Source organism: Podarcis tiliguerta (assembly GCF_965153285.1).
Source record: "Podarcis tiliguerta genome assembly, chromosome: 5".
Classification (NCBI taxonomy): domain Eukaryota; kingdom Metazoa; phylum Chordata; class Lepidosauria; order Squamata; family Lacertidae; genus Podarcis; species Podarcis tiliguerta.
In genome coordinates, this window is record NC_139538.1 from 21,919,304 (window position 1) to 21,934,554 (window position 15,251).

General features: G+C 43.2%; 1 protein-coding gene across 4 annotated transcripts in view; it reads right to left on the reverse strand.

The window, feature by feature from the left end:
- MME (membrane metalloendopeptidase) overlaps positions 1 to 15,251 on the reverse strand; it is an 82,655-nt gene that overhangs the window by 15,316 nt on the left and 52,088 nt on the right. For all 4 annotated transcript variants that reach the window (XM_083442724.1, XM_083442725.1, XM_083442722.1 and 1 more), the window contains exons 11-17: positions 14,492 to 14,628; positions 14,292 to 14,385; positions 9,089 to 9,217; positions 5,764 to 5,862; positions 4,872 to 4,952; positions 4,197 to 4,300; positions 2,883 to 2,941 (exon numbers count right to left, since the gene is read on the reverse strand). In XM_083442724.1, the coding sequence (XP_083298850.1) occupies positions 2,883 to 2,941; positions 4,197 to 4,300; positions 4,872 to 4,952; positions 5,764 to 5,862; positions 9,089 to 9,217; positions 14,292 to 14,385; positions 14,492 to 14,628 (703 nt within the window). The remainder of the gene's footprint in view (positions 1 to 2,882; positions 2,942 to 4,196; positions 4,301 to 4,871; positions 4,953 to 5,763; positions 5,863 to 9,088; positions 9,218 to 14,291; positions 14,386 to 14,491; positions 14,629 to 15,251) is intronic.

Sequence of the window (15,251 nt, forward strand, 5' to 3'; positions counted from 1 at the left end):
CCTATTTCAGCTTATTTCAACAGGGCCAAGCTCTCTTCCTCAATGTTCATCAGATTTCACACCAACTGTGACTAGGATGAATTTCCCACAGCTGTGTCAAAGTTGTCCTCACTTAGCCATGATTTCAAGCAAGATATTCTGCTTGTTGTTCTTCAGAAAGAAAACAGCTCTAGGCCTATGACACCAGAGGCCTAAAACTGGTGTGTGAAGAAGCGTCAGGAGCTGCTGGGATCTGTGGCCAGCTCCTTCATATGGTCAGCCCCGGAATTGCATGTGGCAGCTTCCAAGGCGAAGTACCTTCAGGTCCGACCTAGACAGAGTCTGTCCACACATAATGTCCATTGAGTCTTTCAGGAAAGGAAGGAGTATAAGAAGACTTCCTGTCCCAGTTAATCCTTGACTGCAGAACTGCATTGCAAAATTCTGAGAACTGTGAATTTTAAAGATGGCTTCATTTTGGTTCGCTTGTTTCAGGAAGAGCAAATTAGGTAGATTCACCTTTCAGTGGGAACTGAACTGAATTTCTGCCCCATCCCTAGTCTAGACTCTTTTACTTTCTTGATTCTGTCTCCATTCATAGGTATTTTCACTGACTCCAATGCAGCTAGATTTGATGCATAGAAGAATCAGTGTAGGATTTTGTTGGAGATGTTGTTTGGATGCCTAATTATCGTCTTCCAAAGCAACTACTCTATTCTGAACTTAAAAATGGAAGGCGTAATGCTGATGGTCAACAAAAGAGGTTTAAAGACTCTCTCAAGGCAAGTCTTAAAAAATTGGGAAACACTGGCCTGCAAGCATTCCAGCTGGAGAACAGCCTTTACCAAACGTATCATAGACTTGAAGACACTCAACTCAGGATGAAAGGGAGAAAGGGAGAAATGTACTAAGATGAAGGTGTGTTTGGCAAACTCTCACCATAATCAACTCCCACCCGGAAACCTATATCCCCCACTGTGGAAGGACGTGTGGATCCAGAATTGGCCTCCACAGTCTCTTACAGACTTACTGTTAAAACCTTGTTCATGAAAGACAAACTTACTCGGCTACGAGTAATTGCCAAAGAAAAAGAAGAAGACCATCACAGTGAACTCAGATGTCCTTGTTCAGTGTAAATTCCACTTTCTGTCATGTTAATAAAGTGTGAAAATATGGTCCCAGAATAGTTGCAAACCATCACTTTCATTTCAGCATTACTGCTGGCAAGGTCATCTTGCACAAAAACGGACATCATTCTTTTTACACCCCTGCTATGAAAGTTCAGCATGCAAGACTTGCAATCTGGTTTGAACCTGGCTGAATGCTTAGCTTAAAGCCAGAAAAATTCATTAAAGAATTCCACTTTTACTGGGCAAGGACTGCAGGGTCACAACTCAAGATTTTCTTCTGTGTCTATCTGTCTGTCCGACTGTCTATCCTAATTTTATACTGTTTAATATAATAATAAAATCTATGTGTTTTAGATAAAAATCAATAAAAATGCAACAATGACATTCAATAAAATTCCCTAAAAACTAAATGCCATATTAAAACAAAGTAAAGCTATATCTCACAAATAAAACTGAGCAGTAAATAATAAATACATGGCTGACTTCTGGGTTCACAGGCACTTCAGGTATAGAGGGCTATGCTAAAATATTACTTTTAATACCATTGTTCTGTGGAGAAAACATATTGCAGAGGGATAGAGAGCTTTGGATGCTTTCTTTCCAAGCATCGGGGAGGGGCGGGGAAATCCCACTCCTGTCATCTAGTTTGTAAGTAAGTAAGCCAGCCTCCCACACTTGGAATTTTCCCTTATCCAGAGAAATGAACAGAAATCCCCCCCTTGTTTTTCAATGGAAGAATGAGGCAAATAAAATGGAAAGGCAAATTTAGTCCAGCACTGAATCAGGCAGCAGGCTTCCCCCATTCTTCCAGAGAGTTGGCGGTAGTGACTGCATCAGTATAATGAATACAAAATAAATAAGCAATAGATTAATTCAGCAAAAGCACACGCTCCAGTAAAATGCTTTGAAATTATCCCCCTCCAACTTGATTTGTGCTTTGTTGAGTGTGTCAAGTCGATACTATCACATTTTCCAAAGGAAGCAAGAATGAAAAAGAGGCTTCCTTTGCTAAAGCAGCTCATCTTTAAAGCATCTGGCCAATGTCAATAGGACCAGAAACCAAGGAAATTACGAACCAGAACATGTTTTTGAACGTCTGTAGTAGGACAGCATTTTGGATAACAAGACTGCCTGCTGCAGGTCAAGGACACACAACACCAAAATTATAGTATGGCATGGTGTAGCAACGTCCTCTAGATGTGGTTGGACTACAGTTTCCATCATCCCAGACCACTGGACTTGCCGGCTGGGGCTGATGGGAGCTGGAGTCCCTGATGTTATTGTATACTACAGTACAGCATAAATCTGCTGAGCCGGTAGAGAGATGGACACTGTGTTCATTTATTGCATTTCCCTGGTAGTTCCCTAACTGTTAATTTCTACATTATATTTGAGCTTTCACATATTGTAAAGTCCGCTTCTGTAAACATAGCAGATTATAGCATGAGTTTAGAGCTCATTCACATGTTATTTGGGGGGCGGGGAAGATATTTTTTTCCAGAAGCATATAACACAGAAATGGATACTAAACTTGTGCTATACTCTGCTATATTTCTGGAATTTTACATTGTGTGAAAGCTCAAAGAGAGTGCAGAAATCAAAAGTTAGGGAAACATTGGGAAAGCAGAATAAACCACCATGTTGAAACAGCCAGAGAGATGAACAAGTGAAAAAGTCCACTTTCTGACCTGATCTGAGCTGAGACAGGGGACAAGAAATAACCCGTTTCTCACCACATGGTCAGAAAGTGTTTCTAAGAGAGACTCAGCTTACCAATTTGATTCCTGCTTGCTGAATAAAAGGCATTGACGACAGCTGCGCCACTTATCCACCTATGAAAAATTGAAGAGACATGGAAATGTTGATGATGGATGGCATCAGGGCCGGATTTAGGTTTGATGAGGCCCTAAGCTCCTGAAGGTAATGGGGCCCTTTATATGTCCAGCTGTCCTTTGTCAACAACAAATTGTCACTGTTTTTTTGTGTTGAATATATGCTATATGGTAATTTATGAACCTCATAGGTATCTAAAGCCATTTGCACATAACAAATAGGAGCCTACACAACACAAAACACTGTTGCTGTATGTAGATTTGATTTTATTTGTTTTTTATCTTATATTTTGGAAATGTACATTCAGGTTTTTAATTTTTGGGGAGGCCCCAAGAGAGTGGGGCCCTAAGCTATAGCTTGTTTAGCTTATATGTAAATCCGGCACTGGATGGCATCAGCAAGAGGAGAAAACTGAGTTGGAAGGGATCTTGAGGGTCATCTAGTCCAACCTCCTACAATGCAGGGGTCCTGGGTGGGCTCGAACCACCAACCTTCTGGTTAACAGCTGGGTGCACTGATGCAATGTGTCTCAGGAGACAAAATCCCACTGGCATGTTCTCATGAATTTCAAGTCTCGTTGAAATGAATGGGTGCCATGGAGGAATACACTACACCATACTGATAGAAGACTGAAAGCCTGATTCAGCATTCAGTTCCCTGGTATGCTTGTTTGCCTGTCAGCTCAGCTGGGCAAATGGGTGGGCAGCATGACTGAAGGCACTGCACCCATGGAGGCTCCCTACCGACATGCTAACGAATGCCCATATATCATGACAGGGGCTGCTCCGTAGCACACGCATTCAGTTTTACTCCTACTGGACCTTTGCAAGGAGCTCTGGTTTAGTGGGAAGCTGAGTTAACATGAATCACAGGTCACATTGGTGCTGACATACCACTGAAGCGCAGTTAAGCTCAATGGGGGACAGTTTAGGGGAACTGATCCTGAGAATATGTGTGCATTGCCCTCCCTGAAAGAGTTCTCCATTCCAGTAAGAACAGTGCACACAAAGAAATTATGAGGTACAGTATTTCAATTCCTGATTGCTGTGATACTAGGAATAGAATTCAAGATTCCCCAACTTTGTTTTAAAATCATGAGACCTGGTGCAAAGGCAAGGATCCCTCCTTTAACATGAAGTTAAAATGAACCCTTCTGGCTATCAGCAGGGGCCACTTTTGCAAATAGCCAGAACCAGATTATTATTATTATTTTTTAAGCACTGCATTCACAGTATAAACCATTTAAATACGTACTCTTCCTTGTCCACTTTTTCTCTAAGCTTCTTCAGCCTTTCTTTTTGGCTAAAGTTTAAGTTCTGAATAATGTTCTCAAAATATTCTTCTTCTTTGTAGTGCAGCTTACAAGAAAGAGAGAGAAATGCTTGTGTTATTTGCTGGAGGTTAGGGAAAAACTAGAGGAGCATTGTTGCTCGAGTAGTATTCTTCCCCAACTTCGCACCCCCCCCCCCATATATTTTGGACTATGGCCCCCATCAGCTGGAAAAGAGGAACTGCTGTGTCGACTGTGTAATAATAAAAATAAAATAATAATAATAATAATAATAATAATAATAATAATAATAATAATAATAGTTTGGATTTGATATCCCGCTTTATCACTACCCGAAGGAGTCTCAAAGCGGCTAACATTCTCCTTTCCCTTCCTCCCCCACAACAAACACTCTGTGAGGTGAGTGGGGCTGAGAGACTTCAAAGAAGCGTGACTGGCCCAAGGTCACCCAGCAGCTGCATGTGGAGGAGTGGAGACGCGAACCCGGTTCCCCAGATTACAAGTCTACCACTCTTAACCACTATACCACACTGACATAAGGCTTTTCACTTATACCTCCAATGTAGACACTTGGTACCTGCTACCATTAAATCTTAAACACTCTCTGCTGTCCAAAATAGTTTTTCAGATGTACTTACATCTTTGTATTCCGCATTCAGCTTATTAGTATCCGTCAGAATCTCATCAGGGTAGCCAATCCTTTCTTTGATTGCTATGGCCTAAAAAATAAACCATGGTCACTGGTGAACTGGAATCAAGTTGTATATCCAGACATCATAGGGCTGGCGAGAAGTCATCTACAGGCTTTTCAATTTGCTCTTCTAGATTTTGCAAACCAGACCCAGTAAATGAGTGGTGGTCCGGGCAACTGCTACTTTGTTTATGATACCAGTTCCCAAAGTGGTTTTGGAAGGGATGGGAAAGTCAAGTCTTCCTTGTCCTTGTTGTATGCTGAAGATGCTCTTCTTTGCCATGGCCTCAGACACATGAGATATGTATTTTTATGGCTCTGTTCTTGGGACTGTGGTGTATTTTAACTGTTTTTCATGCTGAAATTTAGATGGCTGTAACCTGCCCTGGGACCTGCTAGTGAAGAGCACGTAATAATGATAATATCACCCAAGTAGGGCTGGAAGAGCAATTTGCCTGAAACCCAAGGAAGTCACTGGCAGTCAACACAGACAACTGATCTGGTTGCACCAGCATGAAGAAGCTTCCTATGTTGCTATGACAATGAAATAAGCCCATGTGTCACATCAGGGCTTCCACAACTTGGGTCTCCAGCTGTTTTTGGACCACAATTCCCATCAGCCCTGACCAGTAGCTAGGGATGATGGGAGTTGGTCCAACAACAGCTAGAGACCCAAGTTTGGGAAACCCTGTGTTACACGAAGAATGTTCTACCTGTTCCACTCTTTGCAATGAATTATTTCTAATCTTCTCTTTTGGATAAAGAAAGTAACAGGCTTTCATTGGCCTCCAAATTTCAAATTCTTTTTTTTTTTATGTATATAAAAATTTAAAACTTGCCTTTTCTTCTGCTTTCTTTTTGGTTTCTGCATCCATCCAATTGAGCTCATCAAGTGTTTGTATAAAAACCTCACGAATCTGAGTGATCATCTCTTGCACCTGAGGATGTAGAGCACAACAAGATTAAATCATTCAGTTTTTATCATGCATGGGTGACATTCTGGCATGTTGCATCCCAGTTGCCACTGATGGAAGCATTGGCTTTTGTTTTTCAAAATAGACTGACAACGACTATTTTTATTTTTCAAGGTCAAATCATGGCAAAGCCAAAGTTACCAAGGAGTGGAGTTATTGCAAAAGAAAGAAAGAAACACCTTTGTTACTTAAAACATTTCTATGCCTTCAGATGAAAATATAGTGGGATGTTGCAGACTTATATTGTTTTAAATACTAGTTTAGCTGCCATGGCTTCCACTAAAGATTCCTGGAAAGGGGAGATTGGTGAGGTTGCTGAGAATTTGTGGTCCTAGCCTCCTCCTAACAGAACCATAGATGCTAGTAACAAAAAAAGGTAAAGGACTTTTTACGGTTAAGTCCAGTCAAAGATGACTATGGGGTGCGGCACTTATCTTGCTTTCCAGGCCAAGGGAGCTGGTATTTGTCCACAGACAGCTTTGCAGGTCATGTGGCCAGCAGGACTAAACCACTACTGGCTCATGGAGGACTGTTACAAGTGCCAGAGTGCACAGAAATGCTGTTTACCTTTCCGCTGCAGCGGTACCTATTTATCTACTTACCCTGGTATGCTTTCGAAATGCTAGGTTGGCAGGATCTGGGACAGGATCTGGGACAGAGCTCACCCCACTGTGTGGATTCGAACTGCCAACCTTCCGATTGGCAAGCCCAAGAGGCTCAGTGGTTTAGACCATGGTGCCACCTATGTCCCATAGATGCTAGTATCCCTTAGTGAGAAGTGAATACTATTAAACCAGTAGCAGCTTGTAGTTTAGAGCCAAACTAGATGTGACTCGCATGAAAGCCCATAATGTGCACATTTTGGTTATGTAAACAGGAGCCAAGCTGGGAAGCTTGAGGAGCCTCAAAACTGTGAGGGCAAGCGGGCTGAGGATGCTTAATTCTATCTCTTCCTGCTGTGGTCCTGACTAGAATCACCATTCCGATGCTACAATTTGTATTTAGGAAGGGCAGAAACTCAATGGTAGAGCATCTGTTTTGCATGCAGAAGGTCCCAGGTTCACTTCCTGGTGCCTTCAGGCAGGACTGGGAATGTCCCCTGTCTGAAACCCTAGAGAGCTGCTGCCAGTTAATGCAAAGCAGTGCACATCTATGGTTCCACCTCCTATTAACCTGACCCAGCATGGCCAAAGGACAGGGACGATGCGAGTCTGCAGGGCACCACACAGACAACTACTGGGCATCATTGAGCTGGATGGATCAGTGATCTGTCTCAGTATAAGTCATCTTCCTGTGTTCTCATCTCCATGTAAAGAGAAATTCCCCATTGGCACCATTTGCAATGCTGCTTAGCAGCTGCTATTAATGCAACAATATATGCATTCTCAGGATTGGAGTCACATCTAGTTGGTCCTAAGTGATCCTCCAAGTCTCCTTTATGAAAATATAATCACCAGTCCTTCTTGAGCTGCTTCCATCTTATTCATATGGTAGACCCGGGGACACGTCCCTCTGCAGCAGACTAATGATGAGACATGTACACCGTGGTATGGCCTCCTGCTGCTTTGGCGCACACATGCATGCAGTGCTGGATTTATGTATAAGCTAAACAAACTACAGCTTAGGGCCCCACTCTCTTGGGGACCCCAAAAAAATTAAAGAAAAAACAAAACACTGGATGTACATTTCCAAAACATAAGATAAAAAAACAAATAAAATAAAACCTACATACAGCAACAGTGTTTTGTGTTGTTTGTGTTGTGTAGGCTCCTATGATGTAAGTAATGGGCTCCGCCTCCTAGCCTGTTCCGTAAAATAGCACTATCACTATCACTATTAATATACTTCTTCTTAGTTGTATTTCACTATTAATATATTTCTTAATTGTATTTCAGTTCAACCATTACTTTGATAAAATACTTATTTTGTTATGTGCAAATGGCTTTAGATACCTATGAGGCCCACAAATTACCATATATCATATATTCAACCCAAAAAAGCAGCGACAATTTGTTGTTGACAAAAGGACAGCTGGGCATATAAAGGGCCCCATTACCTTCAGTAGCTTAGGGCCTCATCAAACCCAAATCCGGTCCTGCACACATGTATACAAAGGTGTTTTAAAATCACCTTTGTGGCTTGCCTTTCTCTAGGGGTATGTATGCTCATTGTATAGATTCCAGTCTTTGGCAAGTCACCTAACTGGTTCCTGAAATTTGTGAAGATGGAACACATTCACCAAACTCCCAGTCCAGCAAGGAATACTCTGAATGCAGGCGATTCACCCACCATAAGATGGGTGGAGGGGTAACTGCCTGCATCAGGAAGCCCATATAATCAATATAATCCTTCCAGCCACAAACTCATAGGTACAGGGCCAGATGGCAATACCTGCTGCTCTGCTTATGGAGACACCCCCACCCCAAGTTGTGGGAGTAAACTTCCCATCTTCCATTGACCATCTGTTCAGCAGAAAGAAGGCAGAGCTCTGTAGATCACCATTTCTTTAGTGGATACACAGATCCAGGGCAATTGTGATTATATGAGGACTCATGATTAGCTGGGGATACATTATTCTTATTGGCATGTTTTGGCCACTGCTCCTGTGGAGAAGGCTGCAAACCCCAATGGTTTCTTTTGAAGCATAAGACAAAATAAAAAATAAAATGGTATTTGGAAATCTATTCTAAGATGCGGGGGGGGGGGGATCAATTAACACACCCCTCCCCAATTTCAGCAAAGTGCATTAAACTGAATTTCCTTTCCTGTAATCTACTGTTCTTTAGCACCTTCACTCTACAACATGCAAGGACTTCTAATCTGCATCATTAGCTAATAACTTGGCTTACAGTCCAGGAAGAGACACATAATCCCATCATCAGCCTGTCTGCCAAAAGATGTCTCTTCCAGCTTCTTAAGCCTACTTTTCAAAAAAAAACTCAGTGTGCGAGATGTAAAATTTCATCTCTGCTTTTGGCACCAGAATTCTGTCCTACTGAGTGCCAAACAGAGAGAGTGATCTCTTACGACTTCATCCTCATTCTCCACTGAACTAGGGGGAAAAAGTGGCTTGAAGTATTTTGTGCTGCAACAGCATCACTGCTTCTGCCATTCCCACCAATAATCCAAAGAGAATGTCTGTTTAAATACCCAGTAAATAAATAATCAGTTAATGATCTAAGAGTGTTACCACGTGTTTACTGTCTCCAGCAAATGCTTCTTGTACATACAGCCTTCCCACAGCATTCTCCATGTTGCCATTGACATAGTTTGCGCAACGGCGCCAGACAGCAGGATCCGAGGTTGTGCCGTAAAGCACCTGTTAAGTATAAGCATTTGTGAAATTAGTGACAAGCAAGAGGAGAGACTTTGTAGCATAACTAGGTGCTTTCAATTAATCTTGAGGGCTTGGTGTTAATAGACATTAAGTGATATTTAAACAGGAACACAGGTTAAGTGAGCCCATGCAGCTCTGAAATGTTCTTCTGCCCATCTGCTGCTCCTGCCATTGCATTAGCACTGCACCTCCCACTTGGCCATCTCCTCCTCCTCCTCCTCCTCCTCCTCCTCCTCTTCTCAGTAAGTGACAGTGACCCACCTGCGGGAAAGCTAAAGTAGTGGCTCTGCCCCAACCAGTGAGCCTCTTCTGGATATAAACCCACTTTCTGGGTAATATGGAGGGCCCAGTGTGGAGACACCATTCATCCAAGGCTGCATCCTACAGGGAATGAGCCCCATGAAAATCAAAGTGACCTAGACTGCTGCAGAACAGCTGGCTTTGCATGTGTTCGTTGCGTACTACTTTTTGATACAACAGGAGTTCCTTCCTTTCCCTTTGGTGACCTTTAAGGATGCTGGGGGCAGGTAGTTCAGTGGAAGAGCAGTGGTTTTGCATGCAGAAGGCCCAAGGTTCAATCCCCAACATCTCCAGGTAGGGCTGGAGAGGTCCTCTGTCTGAAACCCTAGAGAGCCACTACCAGTCATTGTAGACCAGGAGTATTCAATGTGGTGCCCTCCAAACATGGCCGGATTCCAACTCTACTGTAGCCAGCATGGCAAATGGTTGGAGATGATGGGAGTCATAGTCATGGAGAGTGTGCCGTGACAACAGCTAGATGACCCAATGACCTATCTTGTTATAAGGCAGCTTCATCTGTTTATATGTTCCTGTGAGAAAGCTGGCAGGGCAGAACTCAGTCTCAAATTCAAAACTCCAGCAACAGGTGGGCTGAGGAATTTCCTGAAGAACCGGTTTGCAAGTGCCATACGGATTACTGTCATATCTCTCCCCTGCAGAAAGAGCTCCCAGTCAATTTCACAGCTCTGCATGCAAACCATTAGAGCTAGATGAAACTTTGCAGCTTCAGTGAAACTTACTACTGTTTCATGTGCCTTCTATTGCCTGCAAAGAAAGCGGTATCCTTGGGCTGTGCAGATTCTACCTTCAGTGACCTTGCTCCACTAGGTGAGAAGAAACCGAGGCTTAAGAACTACGCTATGGTAGAGAAATCTGATACAGTCGTGTTAGTAAGCATCAAAGCAATCTTCTGGCAAGCTGAGTTCTTCGTTCCACGGCCCACCACAGTGGTTTTCTTGCTTTATATTTTGAAAAGAAGTATATTATTACGGAAGGGTCAGTTTAAAGTTATTCTGACTTCAGAAAGACACTGGCTTTGGGGTGATGGCAGTGGAGAAGATTTCATGGTTACGTTCTGGAATGCAGTTTTTATCCACCAGTTTTTAATTTTAAGACAAACAAACGTAAATCCATTCATTGCTTTGTTTTCAACTGTAGCCCACAATAACCTTTAAGGTCCCAATTATCTCCTACCACATCAGTGTGCTGTCAAAAGAAAAAAACATTCTTTGGGTTCCGGTTTCGCCACAAGACCTTGAAACAGTGTATGAGGGAACTCTTGGAATTCTATTGCTTATTTCTGCTTGGATACAGAGTGATTCTGAAGCCTGCTCACTTGCGGTCCGCTCGGCTGGCCCCGCCTTCACCAAAGCCACTGATTGGATTATTTGACCGGGGTTTGGTGGGACCCCCCAATGACTGTGACATCAGGAAGGCAGGCCAGCACAACCAGCTGGTAAGTCTCATGTGGGTCAGGGGTGCTGTGCGCAAAGGGCGCCCACAATTGGAGGCGTTAGCGTTCATTCTGCTGCCACTACCACCCTTGGCACAGCACCAAAAGTGTGTTTGTGTGGAGCCCACTTTATCAGCCACACATGTTGCCAACAACCTGTGCATTTCAAAAAACCTTCATGGATCACGGTAGAATCTTTCCATATGAATATATCCAGTGCTATATGGGGGTAACATGGCCTGTGCTGAGAAAACTGTTCACCCCATTTGGCATGGCCAATGGCCTGCGATGATGGGAACTGCAGTCTGACAGCAATTGGTCATTGCCCATGCCTGGCTTACAGCTTAGTATGTGGACAGTGAATTAAGCTAGCAAGGATGCAAAAATGATGTCGTTTTCCCTCACTACTGAAATAGTTATTTCTGTATCTTTCTCCACAGTTGCCAGTTCACTTGACCTTGTGTCTGAAGTTCTAAGTAATCATTTATGAATTCCACCCTTTGGACGAAATTAAAGGCTTTGGGGGAAAACAGGTTGTTTTCGATCCTAATAAGTGCATAAAGAACAAGGCAGAGAGGAGGCGTTATCAGTAAAACTGGAAGAAAAGAACAGCCTGCCTCTAGTCTAACTCCCTTGCAGACTGCATTGTTTCAGAACTCCCCCCCCCCCCTTTTCTTTTCAACAGGCCTGTGATTTAGCGCTGCAAAGGAATATCTGAACAGAGTGGGGCCATCTTTCGACTTCTAATTTGTTTCACCCCTACAAACACTCATAAAGACAACTCAGATCCCGAAATAAGGACAACATGGGCTGCAATCCAGCCAAAGTTAAGCTCCTTTTGGCCTACTTATTTCAAGAGGACAACTCGGCTCATGTACACTTCCCCGCTGAAATCAATGGGACTTAACTTTGGTTGGATTGTGCCCTGTGTTTGTAACACAATGCAGCATATAGTGATGATGGATTTGGTATTTCTATGTTTCATTAACTTCCTTGGGCACTTTTTCTTAAAGATGGAGTAGCAAGCTAGAAATCGAATGCATAATATAAGCAGCACCCATTTGCTATGGTCAATTCACTAGTGGCCATTGAAAACACAGACTACAGTGGACACACACACACCATACACAATTCTCCTATGGGTGCAATCTCCTGTTTAAAGAAGAACAAAATAAACTCCAGTTTGCTGGACAGATAAATAGAGGAGCAACTTTCTTCAACCTGGGGCAAGAAGTTGGGGAAGGCTGTATTAGAAGTAACATTTACTGCTCTGTATACACTGTCTGTAAAGGGACATGGGTGGCACTGTGGGTAAAAGCCTCAGCGCCTAGGGCTTGCCGATCAAAAGGTCGGCGGTTCGAATCCCCACGGCGGGGTGCGTTCCCGTTGTTCGGTCCCAGCGCCTGCCAACCTAGCAGTTCGAAAGCACTCCCGGGTGCAAGTAGATAAATAGGGACCGCTTACTAGCGGGAAGGTAAACGGTGTTTCCGTGTGTGGCTCTGGCTTGCCAGAGCAGCGATGTCACACTGGCCACGTGACCCGGAAGTGTCTCCGGACAGCGCTGGCCCCCGGCCTCTTGAGTGAGATGGGCGCACAACCCTAGAGTCTGTCAAGACTGGCCCGTACGGGCAGGGGTACCTTTACCTTTTACCTTTATACACTGTCTGAAAACATGCATGGTCCCAATCCAATGACAGTGCATTTTTCAGAAGAGAAATTGCATATGAGTTTTCTGGCTCTGCCTTTGTTTATCCAGCTATACTGACCTTTCTTTCCTTCTGAAGATGTGCTGGCCCAACTCCATGACTCCTAATCACAATGACATTTCCACAGCTCAGCTTTTGCCCGTCCCCCATCTAGCCAATGTCTGGGCACCCCCAACAATCACATGTACTTTCACCTCTATAGATTCTGAAACCTGTTTATCCAGTTCAAGAAGAGGACAAGTTGGACTTATATAAGCCTCATGCCTCTTGAGCTTCTTGGAGAAAAGGCAAGGTAAACAAACACTTGCCTGCTTTTTCCCTGGTGTGATTTGCAAGAGCCGTTTAGGTGATCAGGAGGACACCTCTGAAATCCTTGGGATTTCAGAGAACATTTTAAAATCTGTTTTCTAAATATTGGCTCACCCGTATCATTTCCACATGCCTGTCCCAATGCAGTTTTTGTTGCACTCAGATTTATATGTGCCAGAGCATAGATAGGGATGTGATGTTCTGTTTTGTTTTTTCAAAAACGTGCATTTACATGAGGACAGGTGCTCCCTTCAGGTATTTGGGACCCAAGCCATTTAGGCTTTAAAGACAAATAGCTGCAGTGTGCATTGGGCCCAAAAGGAAACAAGACAGCCAATGGTGTCATTTTATATTAGGTTTGATGTGCATAGGCCTGGTTGCATTACCAGCAAGTGGTATGAATGCAGATGCTTGCTTATGCCAGCAATACACTTTATGAACACCTACAACGCCCTCTTACTGAATCATCTAGCTTGGCATTGTCTACACTGACATTGGCTCTTCAGGGTCTTGGGCAGAGGCATTTCTGATATCCTTAAGTGAAGACTGCTTCTTAAAAAACCATCTTTAGATGCGGCCAATATGGGCAACTATCGCCCAGTCTCAAATTTTCCATTCTTGGGCAAGGTGATTGAGCAAGTGGTTGCTGAACAACTCCAGGCACGCCTGGAAGAAGCGGACCATTTGGATCCCTTCCAGTCAGGATTCAGTCCCTCGTCATGGGACTGAAATTGCCTTGGTTGCACAGGTCGATCATCTCCTGTGGGCTAGGGACAAAGGTGAGAGCTGTTTCCTAGTTCTGCTGGATCTCTCAGTGGTGTTCGACACCATCAACCATAACATCCTTCTGGACTGTCTAGAGGGGCTGGGAGCTGGGGGCACTGTTATACAGTGGCTCCGCTCCTTTTTCCTGGGCCATGTTCAGAAAGTGGTGGTGGGGGGGTAAGTATTCAGACCCCTAGGCTCTCACTTGTGGGGTGCCTCAGGGTTCTGTCCTCTCCCCCATGTTTTTCAACATCTACATTCAGTCGCTGGGAGAGATCATCAGGGGGCTTGGGTTGGGTGTTCATCCGTATGTGAATGATACCTAGCTCTACCTCTCTTTCAAATCAGAACCAGTGAAGGCAGTGAAGGTCCTGTGTGAGTGTCTGGAGGCGGTTGGAGGATGCATGGCAGCTAACAGATTGAGGCTGAATCCTGACAAGACAGAAGTACGGTTTGTCTACCCATGGTTTAGACACTGCAAATCTTAAATGTTAAATATAAAACAAAATATGAATTTCTGCACCTTACGGAAATTATTCCTTGTGTCCCTGTAGTTACGACTTAGAGTGTTTACCATATCCATTATGTATCGCCAGCTCATGTAGTTCTGAATTTCTCTAAATGATAAAACAAGAAGTAGAATCTGGTGACTTTTCTTTTTAAACAGTGGAACGTATTAGCAATGTAAAAAGCAAAACTTTAAACTGTATCTTGCATACATACCTGGGAGAGTATTTATTAAGGATAGCTTTTAGCTTGTTGAGATAGTCTGGAGCGTAAACAACCACATCTTCAGTTTCGCCAATATTAATTTGCACAGTTGACATGATATGGTTTATGAATGTTAACCAGTTGAATTGCTGGAAGAAAAATGCATGCATTTTAAGTAGGTTCAACTTATGACATGTGAACAAAAGCGCAAGGTACGAGGTACCACTGTACACTCATTTGGAAGTAAGTATCATTGAACACATTGAGACTTTTTTTCTAAGTAGACATGCATATGTCTGTTGTGTTCTGTATTCCTCAATTATATATTGGATTTACATCTTGCCAACCTCACCTAGGATGGCTCACAAGCAAAAATAGCTTGCCACAACTATAATAGCAAGCTAATATTCTATATTGGGGTGGGGAATCTAGTGAAAATCAGAAGTATATTATATAAAAATTGAAATTTTGAAAAAGCAACAATTTTTAAAAGGAAACAGTGCTGGCCCATTAAAACTGTCCCCATCATTTATGAAAAGTGCCATTCGCTTTTGCATGTTGCCTTTTGGCTCTCCACAGCCATACTGCTGCTGTAAACAAATTCCTCATAGATAACAAGGGGGGGGGGAGCCCATTTGGTAGATAACAACAAACCTCTGTCCAGTAACGTGTCTTGAAATCTCTTGGTCAACAGGCAATAAACTAAGCTGAATTCATTTCAATTAAGGTTAATGAGCTGTAAAACAATCCTAAGTGCCCTTATGTTGTGATA